General features: G+C 55.4%; 1 protein-coding gene across 4 annotated transcripts in view; it reads right to left on the bottom strand.

Moving 5' to 3' along the window:
- Positions 1–14,461, bottom strand: part of SLIT3 (slit guidance ligand 3) — a 642,447-nt gene that overhangs the window by 12,067 nt on the left and 615,919 nt on the right. For all 4 annotated transcript variants that reach the window (XM_002710368.6, XM_089335062.1, XM_089335061.1 and 1 more), the window contains 4 exons: positions 12,318–12,455; positions 10,784–11,024; positions 8,415–8,545; positions 1,021–1,175 (listed from right to left, as the gene is read on the bottom strand). In XM_002710368.6, coding sequence (XP_002710414.4) covers positions 1,021–1,175; positions 8,415–8,545; positions 10,784–11,024; positions 12,318–12,455 — 665 coding nt within the window. The remainder of the gene's footprint in view (positions 1–1,020; positions 1,176–8,414; positions 8,546–10,783; positions 11,025–12,317; positions 12,456–14,461) is intronic.

Genomic DNA, 14,461 nt, shown 5'->3' on the forward strand with positions numbered 1-14,461 from the left:
GGAGAGGAAGCACCCTTCACATGCTCACGGGTAAGCAGTTAGAGCACTCAGCTTGTGCTGATCACCTGCAGGTAATGGGCCCGCACATCTCTCGTCCTGCACTAGGGCTCCCGAAGAAGCTTCAGTTCATTACCAATATTTAAAGAAAGGAAAGATAAAAACTACAAATCCCATACAATTTTAGGCTTCCCTGGGGGAAATAAAATGAGGCGATCTGGCTACACGTAGCCACAGAGCAGGCACTGGGAGTGCACCAGTTACTCTGCTGTCCCCACAGATCCTGCAGGAGAACCCAAGTAGAGGGGCTCCGGGGGCAGTCCTGGGCCGTGGAACCAGGGGGTTCAAGGATTACAGACCATGTCTGCTGTGACTGCCTCTTCTCTGTGTCTCCAGGACCTCTCTGTTTTGCAGTGAAGCCTGGTCTGTGTTTTCATTCCTCCCTTTTAATGCGACTCCCTGCTCACACCCTGTAGCTGGGAGTGACACCTGCCAGACAGCTGGAAGTAGGGGACCTGGTGTTGTTCTGGCCACCACAGGGGGAGAGGGTGGGAGGGGGCTACAGCTTGTTCCCTGGGAAGATGCTGGCCCCTCAGGGATTGCATTGGGTCCCCTGCATGCAAACACCCTGTGGACAGTGCAGATTCTTGGGCCTAGAGCTGGACACTTTGGGAAGCAGTGTTAGCAGTGCGTCTCCTGTGTTCATCTGTGAACCTCACAGTACTGGAGGAGGCCGCAGAGCCTGGACCCGCATCCATCTCCTGGCTCCCCTCTGACCCCTGCCCACCCATTCCATCTCCAGTCCAAGCCTGCCCCAGTAGTCCCCCTCTTGCTGTCTCTCCTTTCTGGCTAATGACTGTTCAATCTTTTGAGGACCAGCTTGGGTATCATTCCTTCCAGGAAGTGTTCTCTGATTGGCTTTGGCACCTTGTGCTGAGACCCCTGGCAGGGGGTCAGGGTCTGGGTGTGGGTGCTGGAGACGTAGGGTGGGGTTGGTGCAGGCGTGGGAGAGGAAGGCAGTACCTCCAAGGTAGAGGGGGCTGTTGGTGACCACTGCCGGCTGTTTCTGGAGCTTTCCCAGGCTCTTGGGGGCTCCTTTGTCCACCACCAGGTTCAGGGTCTGGTTCAGCATCACCAGCTCCACACTGTGAAACTGCCCGTCGTTCACTGTCTCCACGCTGGCAAGGAGAGAAGGGGAGAGTTTACTGAGTGCCCTCCAGGGCCAGCCACTGGGCTGGGAACTTGACCTTCATCACTGGAATTTTGTTCTCAGTTTGACTTGGAAATAACTTCAAACTTCCATAAACTGCAAAATAAGAATACAGAAAACACCCATTACCCCAATTCTCCCGTCACCCCCCGTTTGCTTGATCACCAATTTCTTTTTCTCCACATGCATGCACAAATCACTTTCTGGAACCATTTAAAGGTGAGTTACGTACATCATGGCCCTTTTTCCCTTGATAGCCCTGTTTTCCAAGAATAGGGGTATTCTATTACCTAAGCACAACACTGGTAAATTTAACAGTAAATCTGACAGTGATACCATATGTATTAATCCTTTGTTCTACTTTCTCAGTGGACGCACAGTGCTTTTTATAGTATTTTTCTCTTCCGGCATGCGATCCAGGCCGGGGTCAGGTACTGCATTTGGTGGTCATGTGTTGCCTTAAGAATCATTTCACAGAGTTCAGCAAACCCCATCCTCAGAGTGCCTTCTTCAGTTTGGCCCGAGCTGCATCCCACCCAGACTGTTCCTCACTTAACACTTTATCGCTTGCCTCCTTTCCCCCTGAAATACCACGAAGGAGCAGAGCTTACCTCCTAACAAGTTTTGTCCATGAAAAGACATTTTGGCATACTTCTGAAAATGTCTTTTCTCTAGAACACATGGACACAACAATCTCCCTGTGGAAACTGCCTGTAGCCTGTCTTTGCCCAGCCCAGATGCATCTCACGGACACCCGTGGGGCACGCGGCCCAGCAGGGGAGTGACACTCTTACTCCTTCAGTGCAAAGGAGCTAGTATGATGGAAGCTCGGGGAGCTTAAGCCATTTACCCAAGGCCCCATGGCCACCCCAAGGACAGAGCAGGCTTGGAATCCATGGACATTCTCCCACCCCAGGGCTGCCTTTGCTAATCTCCGCAACCACGCAGGAGGGCTGACGATGGGCCAGGCGTGGTGCTGAATAGCTCCCTTACAGGACATGTGCCTCATGACATTCCTGGGGAGTGCCAGGCAGCCCATTTCACAGATAAAGACCCGAGAGGCCAAGTGCTTTGTCCAGTCACCTGGCCAGTTCCTGCCACAGACAGAAGGTAATGTGCGGGCAGAACGTTTGACTTTAACCTTCCGCTCTGCCCAGGCCCCTGCTCTTGGCGGAGCCTGGAGGTGACGGAAGTTTGGGGCTGTGACACCCCCTCTTTTCCTGAAGAACAGGGCTTGCTTTGGAGCAGGCTGAGCTCTCTTCCCCACCCAGGTGTGCGTGGCAAACACAGAGGCTCCACCAAAAGGACGCTGGTGGCTGATTACCGAGGTAGTCAGGACACTTTTCATGACTGACACATCTGGAAGTTTCAGCAGAGAGGCAGGAGAAGTGCCTGGGAGGACACAGGCTGAGTTGGGGCAGTGTGGAGAAAGCACAGCGGGCATTCCAGCCCTTTAGTGCTGAGGGGCGAATGACCTCGTGGAAGCAGCACACTGGTCAGGTCAGTGGACGTACAAGAAAATGCTTTGATGACTGGGAATCACTGGGAGAATGTGAGCAGCTATTATTACTGTCATTCCGAGTATCAATGTGAAGAATTCACCATTGATTCCTACTCTCTGCCTACCCCAGGAGAAGGTGATGGCAGAGGGGAACATGCAGGAGCCCAGGACCCACCCGAATCCATCCACAGACTTCTTCTTTCACGTCCATCCATCCATCCATCTAGCCATGCACCCACCCATCCAAACTTCCAACTATGCACCGCCGTTCATCTACCCACTCCTACATTCATCCACTACCTGTTGGTCCATCTACCTCCCTACCCACCCACTGAGGTCTGCTCCTGCCACAGTGTCCCAGGAGCTGGGGATCAGTAGCATACAGAGCACCTGCTCTCACAAGGCTCACTTTCCACTTGCCTTAGTCTTTCCTCTGAAATGATCAACTTACGGATGTACGGCTTGGGCATGGAATAAATTAGTGAGGGTTGGCGAGGTGTTAAGAGAGCCCACTGGGAAGGGGGTGCCTGGTTTTCTGACAGAGAACCAAGAAGCCATGGAAAGGTAGTATTGTCTCAGTTTCTGAGGCCTCCAGTTGTTCCAAGCCCTGAGCCGAGGACAAGGCGGAGGCCTGGGATCCTGCAGAGGAGTCGGTGAACACAGGCAGAACGAGGGCTTGTGTGCAGAGACCATAAACTTCTGACCTTGAACCCTCCCACAGCTTTCTAACCACACATGCAAAGAAATGCACATCCATCTCCAAACCACCCTGTCCTGAATGCAAAGGGACTCCCCACATCGGAGGAGGTGTGTAGGCACATGCTGTCAGGAAGGGAGCTGGCTCAGGCAGCTCTGGGTGGGTGGTCTTGATTTTCCGTTCTACACTAAGATTCAGAGAGCTGGGGCAGCCGTTTTCCCAACATGGACACACACAGTGAACACCCGCCTTGCTCCTGCATGGCTCCTGGCTCCAGGCCCATTCCCGTCTCCCCCTCCTGAGTTCCATCAGCCAGCCCAGGACCTGATGCTGCGCCTCCAAGGCCCCCCGCCTGCAGACAGTGGTTTGGCAGGGAATCCGGGAGCTCAGAGGCCAACACAGTCACCAGTTCCTGTGTCAGACAAACTGCTAGGCTCTGTAGTCCCAAGTCTATGGAGGGCCTGGCCTGAAGCCCACATGGTAAATTCCCAGGCAAGCCCCTTCCTCCAGGTATAATCTTCAGCCAGCCTGTACTCATGGGTGAGGGACCTGGCATCACACTGGGTCCTGGAGCTCAGATGCCCTTGGGCAGGTCTCGTCAGTCCCTAAGTTCAGTTTCTGCTTTTATACATGAGTTTAACATGCTTCAGATGCCAGGTTTTAACAGGCAATGCCTGGCTCCAGCCACCTAGCAGATGCTCAGTAAAAGGTAGAAATGCTGATCTTGACACTTACGCTGCCTTTGGCAGAGCTGGCTGTGGTGGGGAAGCAGGATAGTGGACCCTGGAAGAGTCCATTTCCTGCATTCTCACCCCTACAGGCGGGCAGTTCTGACCATTTTACAGGAAAGCAATGTAAATATTGACTAAGGTCATGTTGCTACGAAGTGGGAGAATTGAGATTTTAAGTCAGCAATGATTCCAAACCTCTTATAACCCTCTCTGTGCCAGTAGGTGTTAGGAGGTTCCTGGGTCACCCTTGTCCTGGCACGTGTCAACTAGGCTGTCCTGGAGACAATGCCTACAGCAGTGGCCAGTGCTTTCCCACCTGTGAGTCCTGGGAGCTCTAGGGTGCAGGCAGGGGGCAGTGCTCCGAGCTCTCACTGTTTGCCACCACCCCCGATTCAAGCTGCTCCATTTCTACTTACAAACATCTGCAGGAAAATATCAATGCAAATGCTGGCTCTACTACTACGAAAAGGGGACAAGATTAAAAAACATCACAAGAAAAACCCGATATTTAAAATACAGGATCAGGGGCCGCTTTGTGGTCTAGTGGCTGAAGCGGCTGCCCGTGATGCCAGCATCCGATGTGGGGGTCAGTTTGCCTCCTGACTGGGATGTTGCTCAGAACTCATTTTCCAACCGAGCGTGGTGTCTCCGTCTCTTGCCTGTGTTATGCATGTAGGTGCGCACTGTATCCCAGCAGAGGTCCCTCGTCGGAAGCTCTGGCGAAGAAACTCTCAAGTGAAATCGCTCTCACTTTTAACAGCAATGGTGGGCTTGGGAGGGGCCAGGCCTTGTGACCGGCCAGACTGAACGCTTGCCTTCTCTCAGTTAACCCCAACAACCCTCATGGGGGAGGCCTGATTCTGCTCCAGTTTAGAAATACAGAGATTTAAAGTGTTGAGACAGGACTCAAATCTGTCTCCTGAGCTGCGGGACCTTCTGTCACCCTGGGAGGAAGATGAAGAGGAAGAGTGTGTTGTTCCTCCCGGTGCTGCTTGCTCGCACTTGGAGGAGATGTGACCACTAGGTGGCGACAGAGCTTCATGGGGACCTAGTTCCTCAGAGCGGGGTTAAGCAGCAGTCTGGGATCTCAGATCCCCTGCAGCGACTCCCATTCCTGCACCCTAGGGACAGCCAGCCTCTCTCCTGGTCTCGCCTTTCATGCCCCAGGGCCAGCACGGGGGAGAGCAGGTGCTGGGTTTCAGTCTGAGCACTGCCCATGGAAAGCAGAGACTGCCTGCCTGGGGCTTGAGCTGAGGAGCAAAGCTGACCTTGGCAGTAGACAGGAGTGTGACGATCCAGACTCAGGGGGCATGCGCTATGCCAAGCAGAGCCCCCAGGCGGCATTTTTAAAGGGCCAACTTTTAAGAACAGATATTTCAGAGATTCCCCATTTCCAGCTTCTCTTGATAACCTGAATTCCCAGAGGGACGCACCTGCTGGAGCCACCCCTTTGGACAGGGCCTGCACCCTCCTGTCAACCACAGTCCACTCTCCCCTGTGTGTTGCTTACGTGGCCGCCTGGCCTCACGGGTGGGCGAGCTTGGCCCCCTGACAAGCCTCAGGAGGGAGCAGCAGGGCAGTATGCATTCTGGGATGGGGAGGGGCCCAGACCCCCCGTCCTGTGTTTCACCTATCTTTTTGTGCTGCTGGTAACTGCAAGTGGGTGGATGAACAAACTCGGGCACCTGCAGGAAGGAGGCCCTGAAATACAGCTGCTCCCAGTTTGTAAATCCCTGCCAGGGACCCTGACCCTGACAGCCTGTCCTCACTTACCCAGAGGGGAGGGGGGCTGCTCGGTGGGGCTTCAGCCAGCAGAAATCTGCAGGCTGCCGACTGCCCTGCTTAGAGAGCGCTGGCGTGGTCCTAGGCTCGGGCCAGGGCCTTCAGACGTCACTGAGTGACTCCAAGGAGCAGATGGCATTTCCTAGGGCTGCAGCACTGGCTTCCTGCGCCCTCGCCTAGCCAAGCCCCTCCCAGCATGGTGTCCACAGGGCCGGGGGCTCTCCCCTGCCCGCCGGAGGACAGGCTCCTCTGCCGTGATCAAGCCTCAGCGCAAACACTCCTCTTTCTCTAGGGACCCTGCTCTGCACCTCTAAGAAAATGTGTGTCCCATCTTCTGAAGTGTCCCCAAAGCACAAGGTTCGTGTAGGCAGTGAGACCTAGTGGGGACCTCAAAGAGTTCATGGGAAAATGGAATTATGGGGTAAGTCTATTTTTAGTGTAAGAAATAATTGAGGCCTCTTGCTAAGTCTCATCGGTCTCAGGGGCTGAGGAAGCAGCGAGTTTGTGGCCCCCATGTCACAGCTCAGCGTCATGCTCCTACATTGCCACCGCCGTTATCACTCTGACAGCTAACAGCGAGAGTGCAGGAAGGGCCTTTAGCTCCAGACAGGGTCCACTGTGTCTGCAAGTCAGACTTTCACCTTCTGGTCTCCACAGGTCAAGGTCAAGGTCAACCTTGCCCAGCACGTTCTTAACCCTCAGTGCAGAATCCCAGGAGGGACCTCCTGCTACTGTCCACTGGGTGCAGGGGAGACAGGGTCAGGGTTGATGCTGTGACCAGCCACATGAGTTGTCAGGCTGCCCCGGCGCTGCTGCCTGGCGCTCAGTCCTCTGCTAGGCCCAGGATGACAGGCGCCAGGTGCAGAGAGACAGGGGGCCCAGACACCAGGGAGCATGAGGCCTCTGGGGTGTGTCCCTTCCGGTGGCCGCTGTACCCAGCCGTCCCCTTGGGGGCCTCTCTGCTGCCACTCTCCCCCAGGAGGCTCTGCTCTGGCTGACACCCTGGCCCTTGTCCCGACGTGGTCCTTGCTGTTCCCCGAACCTGGCCTTCCCACTTGTTCTCTGCACACCAGTTCTTTCCTCCCAGCTCAAAGAGCTTCTTCTTTAAGAAGTTTCTGTGAGTGAACTGGGGCTCCCCAGACATCTCAGGGGGCCCAACCCTGGAGCCTGTGGCCCACAACTAGGGCCTGAGTGCGTGCATTCTACCTTGAGCTGGGATGAGGCTGGCGCTGCCACTTCAGGCACTGTACTTTGAGAAGTGCCGGTTTTACCCAGTGGTTTCCCGGCTGGTTCTGGGAGGAGGACAGCCGGTGTGGGGGACACCTTGCTCTCCCCCACCCTGCAGGGCAGTGTTGCTCCTCAGGATTTAACGTTCTGGAGTTTAATGTGAAGTTGCCCTTGTGACAGAGGTGCAGCCATTGGGGACAAAGTCCACACATCACTGCTGCCTCCCAGGGCCGATGAAATGTGTTCTTGTTTTCCCACGGGAAAGTCTGGCCTCTCTTTTGCACCGTGGCCTCACCCACGGTGGCTCTCTTTCCCCTGATTTCCCACGATTTTAGGTGTGGCACATATTAAAATTTGAAAGCATGTTTAAGACTTTCCTATCACCTTTAAGAATACAGTATCTTTTTCATCTAAAAGCTATTTAGTGCAGGTTGACTATCCCTTACCTGAAATGCTTGGGACCAGAGGCGTTACAGATTTGGAGGGTTTTCTTTTCTTTTGTGGATTTTGGGATATTTGCACACACTTGACTAGCTGGGCATCCCTCATCCCACAGGCTCCAACATCCGAAACCCTTTGAGCATCGCGTCACGCGGGTGCTCAAAAGCCTTCGGTCCTGGTGCATTTCAGATCCCGGAATCTTGAGACTGGGGCTGCTCAGCATGTGTTCATTTGCCCGAGAAGCAGGAAGTGTCCCACGCGCTCAGTGAGCACATCTGTGCTGTCACTGAAGACGAAGCCGGAGGAAATGGGCGCAAGGCAGCCTGGGACCTAACAGTGTCGCAGCTAGCTGATAAGGCAAGCATCAGGCTGACCGTCCACCTTGCCCTCCTTCAGAGCGGTCTGGAAGTCACTCAACGAGTAGTAAGGAACCGCCCCCTGTCCCTGAGTGCCCGCCCCTTGCTTCCTCTCCAGTTGCATGCTAATCACCCCCGTTTTCCTTTTTTTAAACTAACAGAAGATTAGGGTGACATTCTGCAAAGGGCATCTCATTAAGCAGCCTCGTTCCCAGGAGCGCCCCACTCCCTGCGCTGGAGCCAGCTGGCCATTTATCTTATGGTAATGAGGTGTCATCTCCCCGCCTGGGCCTGCCCTCCTCCCATCACTGCCTCCAGCCCTGCCTTTCTCCCTCCCAGCCCTGCTCTTCAGTCTCTTCAGGAGAAATGTGTGTGTGTGTGTGTGTGTGTGTCGGCTAGAGGTGAGGAAAGGCGGTTCAGAGTCGCTGTGAGCGCGGGGGCAGGAGGATGCAGGGAGAGCTGCGGCCCTTACCTGTACACTGTGGTTGGAGGTGAGCTCAGGGTGTCATAGACCAGCCTCACGTGGCCCTGGTAGAGCTCCAGCGCCAGGGGGTCATTGTCTCCCTTGTAGAGCAGGATGCCATTGTCTTTGTCGGTGGCCACCTGGACAGAGCAGAGAGCATGTGAGTTAGGGCTCCCCTGAGGCTCCCTGCCCACTGTGTCCTCTCTGTGGACCCAGCCCGGACCTGAAGTCATGTCCATGTTTTCTCCCTCCTCTGCTTCGCACAGCCCCAGCCCCACAGACACTGAAGCTGCCGCCCACTGAGCACCCCACTTCAGCCACCGTTGGCGGAGGACCTACTATGCACCCAACGTTCCTATATGAGGGCCCCGCAAAAACCTGTGGAAAACGTGCACTGTGGAAGGACTATGGATATGAAAATGCTCTGTGCCAACACACACTTCTTTGAAGGCCCAGTTTCCTGGGACTTTTTGAAGTGCCCCAGTGTAGTGGGTCCTTAGACCTCACGGAAGACTGGGCACAGGACCCCCTGTGGACACCGCCGTCCTTGGGTGCCCAAGTGCCTTGTGTACAAGGGCACCGGATTTGCACAGAACCTGTGCACGTGCTCCGTTCACTTTAAATCCTCCCCAGATGCCTGGTAATGCCCTACAGTGTGCAATGCCACGTGAACTGTCGTCATACTGTGCTGCTGAGGGCGTAGTAACGGAAACAAAGAGGCCTCTATGGGTTCTCTACAGGTCAGACAGCAATAAATATCTTCAAGGTGCACTTGCATGGATCAGCGGCTGGGAAACCCACGGCTATGGAGACCGACTGTATTTATGTCAGGAGGCCCGGGCGCTCATCTGTCCTCTCGGATGCTCAAGTTTCTGTGTATAACAAGCCATACTAGTTTCTAACGCCAACGTGCTAACAGTCAGCACTTAATTAAATGTTTGCTCTAAACCAAGCACCGTGCTGGGCCATCTGGGGCAATTTTGGAAACGGCAGTGTCTGGGCTTCACCCCAGAACAAACGCATGAAGCACTCTTGGAGGCAGGGCCCACACCGAGATCGTTTCACAGGTTCTCCAGCTCATTCCAGGGCCCCGCCAATGCGGACAGCCATGGGCTGCAGAGGCTGCTCCCCACCAGGTGCTCATCTGCCCGCCTCCTGGCTGCGGGGGAGGGTCTCTCTGATGGGTCCCCATCCCTTGGCAGGTCTGGCCTGAGGACTGGGACGCAGAACATCCCAAGATGGGTGTGTGGGACACTGGGACACTTGGCTGGTGGGGATCCAGTAGTCAGGAGCCTGGGTGGCTGTGACAGGGAGGGGACAGGCTGCAGCCAGAACTTGCTTCTCTGTGTGCCTCTCCCGGGCTGGGAGCTCCACGAGGAGGGGCAGTTTGCACTTCTGTGCGTTTCTGCCACCCCAGAGCCTAGAGTATAGAGGTGCCCAGAAGGTCCTTGTTAAGTGAGGATTTTCTCCATAGGCTCCACGTTAAGCCTGGGCTAATGCTGCCATAACCAGACGGCAGGCAGAGCACGCGCTAGTGCCCAGCAGTACCTGGCAGTGCCCAGCCCCGGGGGCACTCACTGGCTGGCAGCAGCGTTTCTTGGGTCCCTTCTGTAAAGCTCACCTACAAGCAGGGGGCCTGTTCCTTTCTTATCCCTGCTCACCCCACCCCCTCAGAAAAACAATTAAGTTGACCAAAAATGCAGTTCGGAAGAAATGTGCTCAGGTGCAAAGTTAAGGAACCTGAAATAAGTTGGATAGAAAAGAACCTGGTTTATACTAAATAGGTTTTCCCCTTCTCTGAGGACGGTCTATTGTTTGTGTCCCTGGGCCTTTGCACAGGCTGATCTCGCAGTCTGGACATGCCCCTCCCTCCCCCTTCTGTTCTTTTCCCTGTCACATAGCCCCCGCCCCACCTCTGTTCCTCATTATGCAAACTCCAGATCTCAGCTCAGCGATCACTCCCTCTGGAAAGCCCTCCTTGGTGCTCCCCCAAGGGCTGGAGTCACTGCCGCTCCTGCATGCTCCTCTAGCACCCAGGGCTGTCACTGTCCCTTTCCTTGCCACCCTGCCCTGCACAAGAGGCCTCGTCTGCCTCATCTACCACTGAATCCCCTCCGCTCAGCACACAGCTTGGCATGTAACAGGTGGACACATAACTTTCTAGAGGAATGAGTGAATGTCGCTAGGAGCAGGGGCTGCTGTTCACAGCGAAAGCTGGTCAGGAGTTCTCTGTAGAACGCTCCGGACAGAGCTGGGCAGATCCCCCAAAGCTGAGTGGTGTGGATGGTGCTGCAGTGGGACACCCAGGCCATTCTCTGAACAGCCAGGGCCTGGGGACACGTTGGGTCCCTCCAAGGGCAGGGTTGGGCGAGGCGCACCTGCAGGGAGATGTTGGCCTGGGGCCGGACCTTGGCGGAGGCCAATTCCACGTAGGAGTCCTTGCCCACGAAGTTGACGGTGATGAGCTTCTCACACCTGGGGCCAGCGAAGCCGGGGGGACAGCGGCAGGTGGGCTCCTGCTGCACCACGATGCACTGGGCTCCATTCTGGCACTCGTACTGGTCACAGGGGCTGGTCTGCAGCAGGACCATGGGCGGGGGGTGCTCGCAGAAGAGCCCGCTGGAAGGAGGGCGGCGGCGGGGGGGGGGGGGCGAGAGGAGACAATCATGGTTATTTGGGCCAAGGAGTGGAGTGGGAATGGGAGTGGACTTACCACCTGGGCCAAGACCCCTCCTCCTCTCAGTCCCAGTACCCCTGTTTCCAAAATATTGGTGTGGGCCTAGAGCATCAGTCCCAGATTTCAATGTTAGCAGAGGGCCTAGGGTGAATCTGTTAGAAGCACAGATCCCCATCCGTGGACAGACGAATGCCTGCACAAAGTGTGGTCTGATAAGACAGTGGCATTGCTCTGCCTTCTGAAGTGAGGAAATTCTGACCCATGCTTGGTGGACGGACCTTGAGAACATGATGCTAAGGGACTACGCTGGCCAGAAAAGGAGGAATACTGTGCGATTCCTACCTGCCACGTGAGGCACCCCCAGCAGTCACTTTCAGAGAGACAGGAAGTGGAGGGGAGCAGTTGCTAACGGGCGGCTTCAGTTTTACAAGATGAGAAAGTGCTGGGGATGGATGTTGGTGACGGTCACATGACCATGTCAACCTCAATACCACTGAGCTGTGCCTTTTCAAATAGCCAAGAGGTTGAGTTTATGTTGTGAGTATTTTATCACAATCTAGAAAAAGTGCAGGCTCCCAGCCCCTTTCCCTATCCCCCCACACTGCCCAGTGTTAATTCAGTAGCTCTGGGTAGGGCCCAGAAAGTGTCTGATGCGGGTGCTCTCAGTGGGGCCAGGAGAACACCGGCCCCGGAAGCCCCATGTGTGCTTCCAGCCCACAGTCACACTAGGCTGTCAGCATACTCTACGTTTATGCTGGCCAGAGGGTACTGATAGCCCTGGCCTGGCCCCAGTCGGACCCCACTGTGAGTGAGTCCTGCCACGCCCCCACTTCTCCCCACACCCTCCCCTGCAGTTCAAGTCCCAAGCACAGGAACTGGACACAAAAGCCTGGGTTTTCCTTATATCCCCGTCCTGACATCTGCCCTTATGGTCACGCCTCCTGTCTTCTAGAGACTGGTTCCGAACCCTCCCAATGACCTCCATTTTTCTGCCATGGATACCACACTGTGCTTGTTCTCTAGCCTAGAAAGCAGATTCTGCCCTCATGGCTGTGTGGCCGCCCCCGCCCCGCAAGCTGGCTACCTTCCACTGGGTGGCGTCAGGCCCAAGCGCGACATGATGCGGTTTGGAACGTAAGCCCGGCTTCTGCACAGAGCTGCCCTGGGCCGGTGTCTCCAGCCCTGCCAGCTGGCCCACCGGGGCCGTCTCCTTTCCAAGGTGCCCTCTGCCATACCTGAAGCCCTGAGGACAGATGCATGTGTAGCCGTTGACCGCATCCACGCACTGGGCGCCGTGGCGGCACTTGTGGCCCACACAGTCGTCATTGTCTACCTCGCAGAGCTTGCCGCTGTAGCCAGGGACACAGTCACACCTGGAACACAGACACAGGGAGACCATTCCTGGGGGGCTGGTGCCAGCTTTTAGGTGGCCCTCATGCTTCCCCACACCAGGGACACCCCAGGCCGGACTCCACTGGTGGGTGGCACGGGCAATCTACAGCCTTTGTCCCTGGCATCAAGCTGTGTCTACTCCACGTGCGTGCACATGTGTACACGTGTGTGCGTGCATGTGTGTGTAGCTTGTTTTCAGAAGCCCAAGCTGAGAGGCATAGAGGGCACCATTTGGCGGGGGTTGGGGTGGGCAAGGCGGTCTCCCAGAGCCCTGTCAGGAGGGTCTGTTGTCCTCTGATGGAGGAAAGCAGAGCTCAGAGAGCACCCGCGTCACCCCTGAGGCTCCATGGTGGAATGGTGCACGCTCACGGGCCTAAGCTATCAGCCACTTGTTTCCTCTCTGTCTCCATTTCTTCTTCTTCTTCTTTTAAGATTTCTATTTATTTATTTGACAGGTAAAGTTACAGACAGTGAGAGAGAGAGAGAGACAGAAAGAAAGGTCTTCCTTCCATTGGTTCACTCCCCAAATGGCTGCCACGGCCGGAGCTACGCGGATATGAAGCCAGGAGCCAGGTGCTTCTCCTGGTCTCCCATGCAGGTGCAGGGCCCAAGCACCTGGGCCATCCTCCACTGCACTCCCGGGCCACAGCAGAGAGCTGGATTGAAAGAGGAGCAACTGGGACCAGAACTGGCACCCATAAGGGATGATGGCACTTCAGGCAGAGGATTAATCTAGTGCACCATGGCGCCGGCCCCTCCATTTCTTCTTTAAACGTGATTGGTGGTAGAGAGCTCTGCCTCTTATGGTTGCTTTAACAATTAACTGGGATGGGGATGGGCGTTTGGTGCCGTGACTAAGCCACTGCTCGGCATACCTGCAGCCCATGGCAGGGTGCCTGGCTTTGAGTTCCAGCTTCACTCCATTCCAGCTTTCCACTCATGCGTCCTGGGAGGTGGCAGGTGAGGGCTCAAGCACTTGGGTTCCTGCCACCCACATGGGGGACCTGGATGGAGCTCTGGGCTCCTGGCTTTGGCCTGGACCAGCTCCGGCTGTTGTAGGCATTTGGGGAGTGAACCAGTTGATGGGGAATCTTTGTCTCTGTGTGTACCCCAGCCTTTCAAATAAAGTTAACTGACCTACAGAGTAAATGGTGGACATGACATGTAGGTGAAAAAGACAATGATGCCTTGTGCACTTCCCTGGATTGTGTTTTATTGCTTGTCCACCCCACCCCGAGATTCTGATGGGGACAAGAGGGCACAATCTCTTAGCCTTTAACATGTGGCTCCTGCTCCCCAGGAGAAAGGACAGGAGTGACTGTCCCACCCAGGCCCTGCACACTAAGCCCACCCCTCCCTAAACAGCAAAGTATCCGCCATTCCAGCAATGTCCTTGCTAGCTTAGGTTTAAAACCCAGCCAGAGAAAGCTGCTGCGGCTGACACCTGGCCTCCGTGAGGGTGGGCCAGGAAGATGCATGTCTGGGGTCATACTGCACTGACATCTCAGCACAGAAACAGACGGGAAGGTACCCGGGGCTGATACCCACAGGCACAAAGAAGCACAAAGCAAACTGCCTCTTCTGCCTCCCACAAAGCCTGCGTACCTCCTTGGGCTCACCATTGAATTCTCCCAGGCAGAGTAACAGCAATACCCAAAACATACCCACATCAGAGGAAGAGGGCAAAGGTGGGGTCGGGGGGAGGTGGTGGTGAAGACGGGGAGGGAGAGGGGTGCACGGGCTCTGAAGACTTAGGTTGTCCCATAAGGGGCCAAGAGATGGTGCTCCCTCCTCTCTCCACTCACTCTCCCCTGCTAGGAGTGCACGGAAGTGGGTGGAATCCAAGGTGGATCCTGGTGTTGTTGGGTGCGTATTCATCACTAGGCAAGACCCCCAGGGGGTGGAGTGTTCCTTGGGGAGCAAGTCCCAGAATCTAAGGATTTCCTGGGCCCATGTTCCATAACAGTAAAATCTGCCAAGTTCTGAC

This window comes from Oryctolagus cuniculus, chromosome 6 (genome assembly GCF_051225735.1).
Source record: "Oryctolagus cuniculus isolate XC-2025 breed Fujian yellow rabbit chromosome 6, ASM5122573v1, whole genome shotgun sequence".
NCBI lineage: Eukaryota > Metazoa > Chordata > Mammalia > Lagomorpha > Leporidae > Oryctolagus > Oryctolagus cuniculus.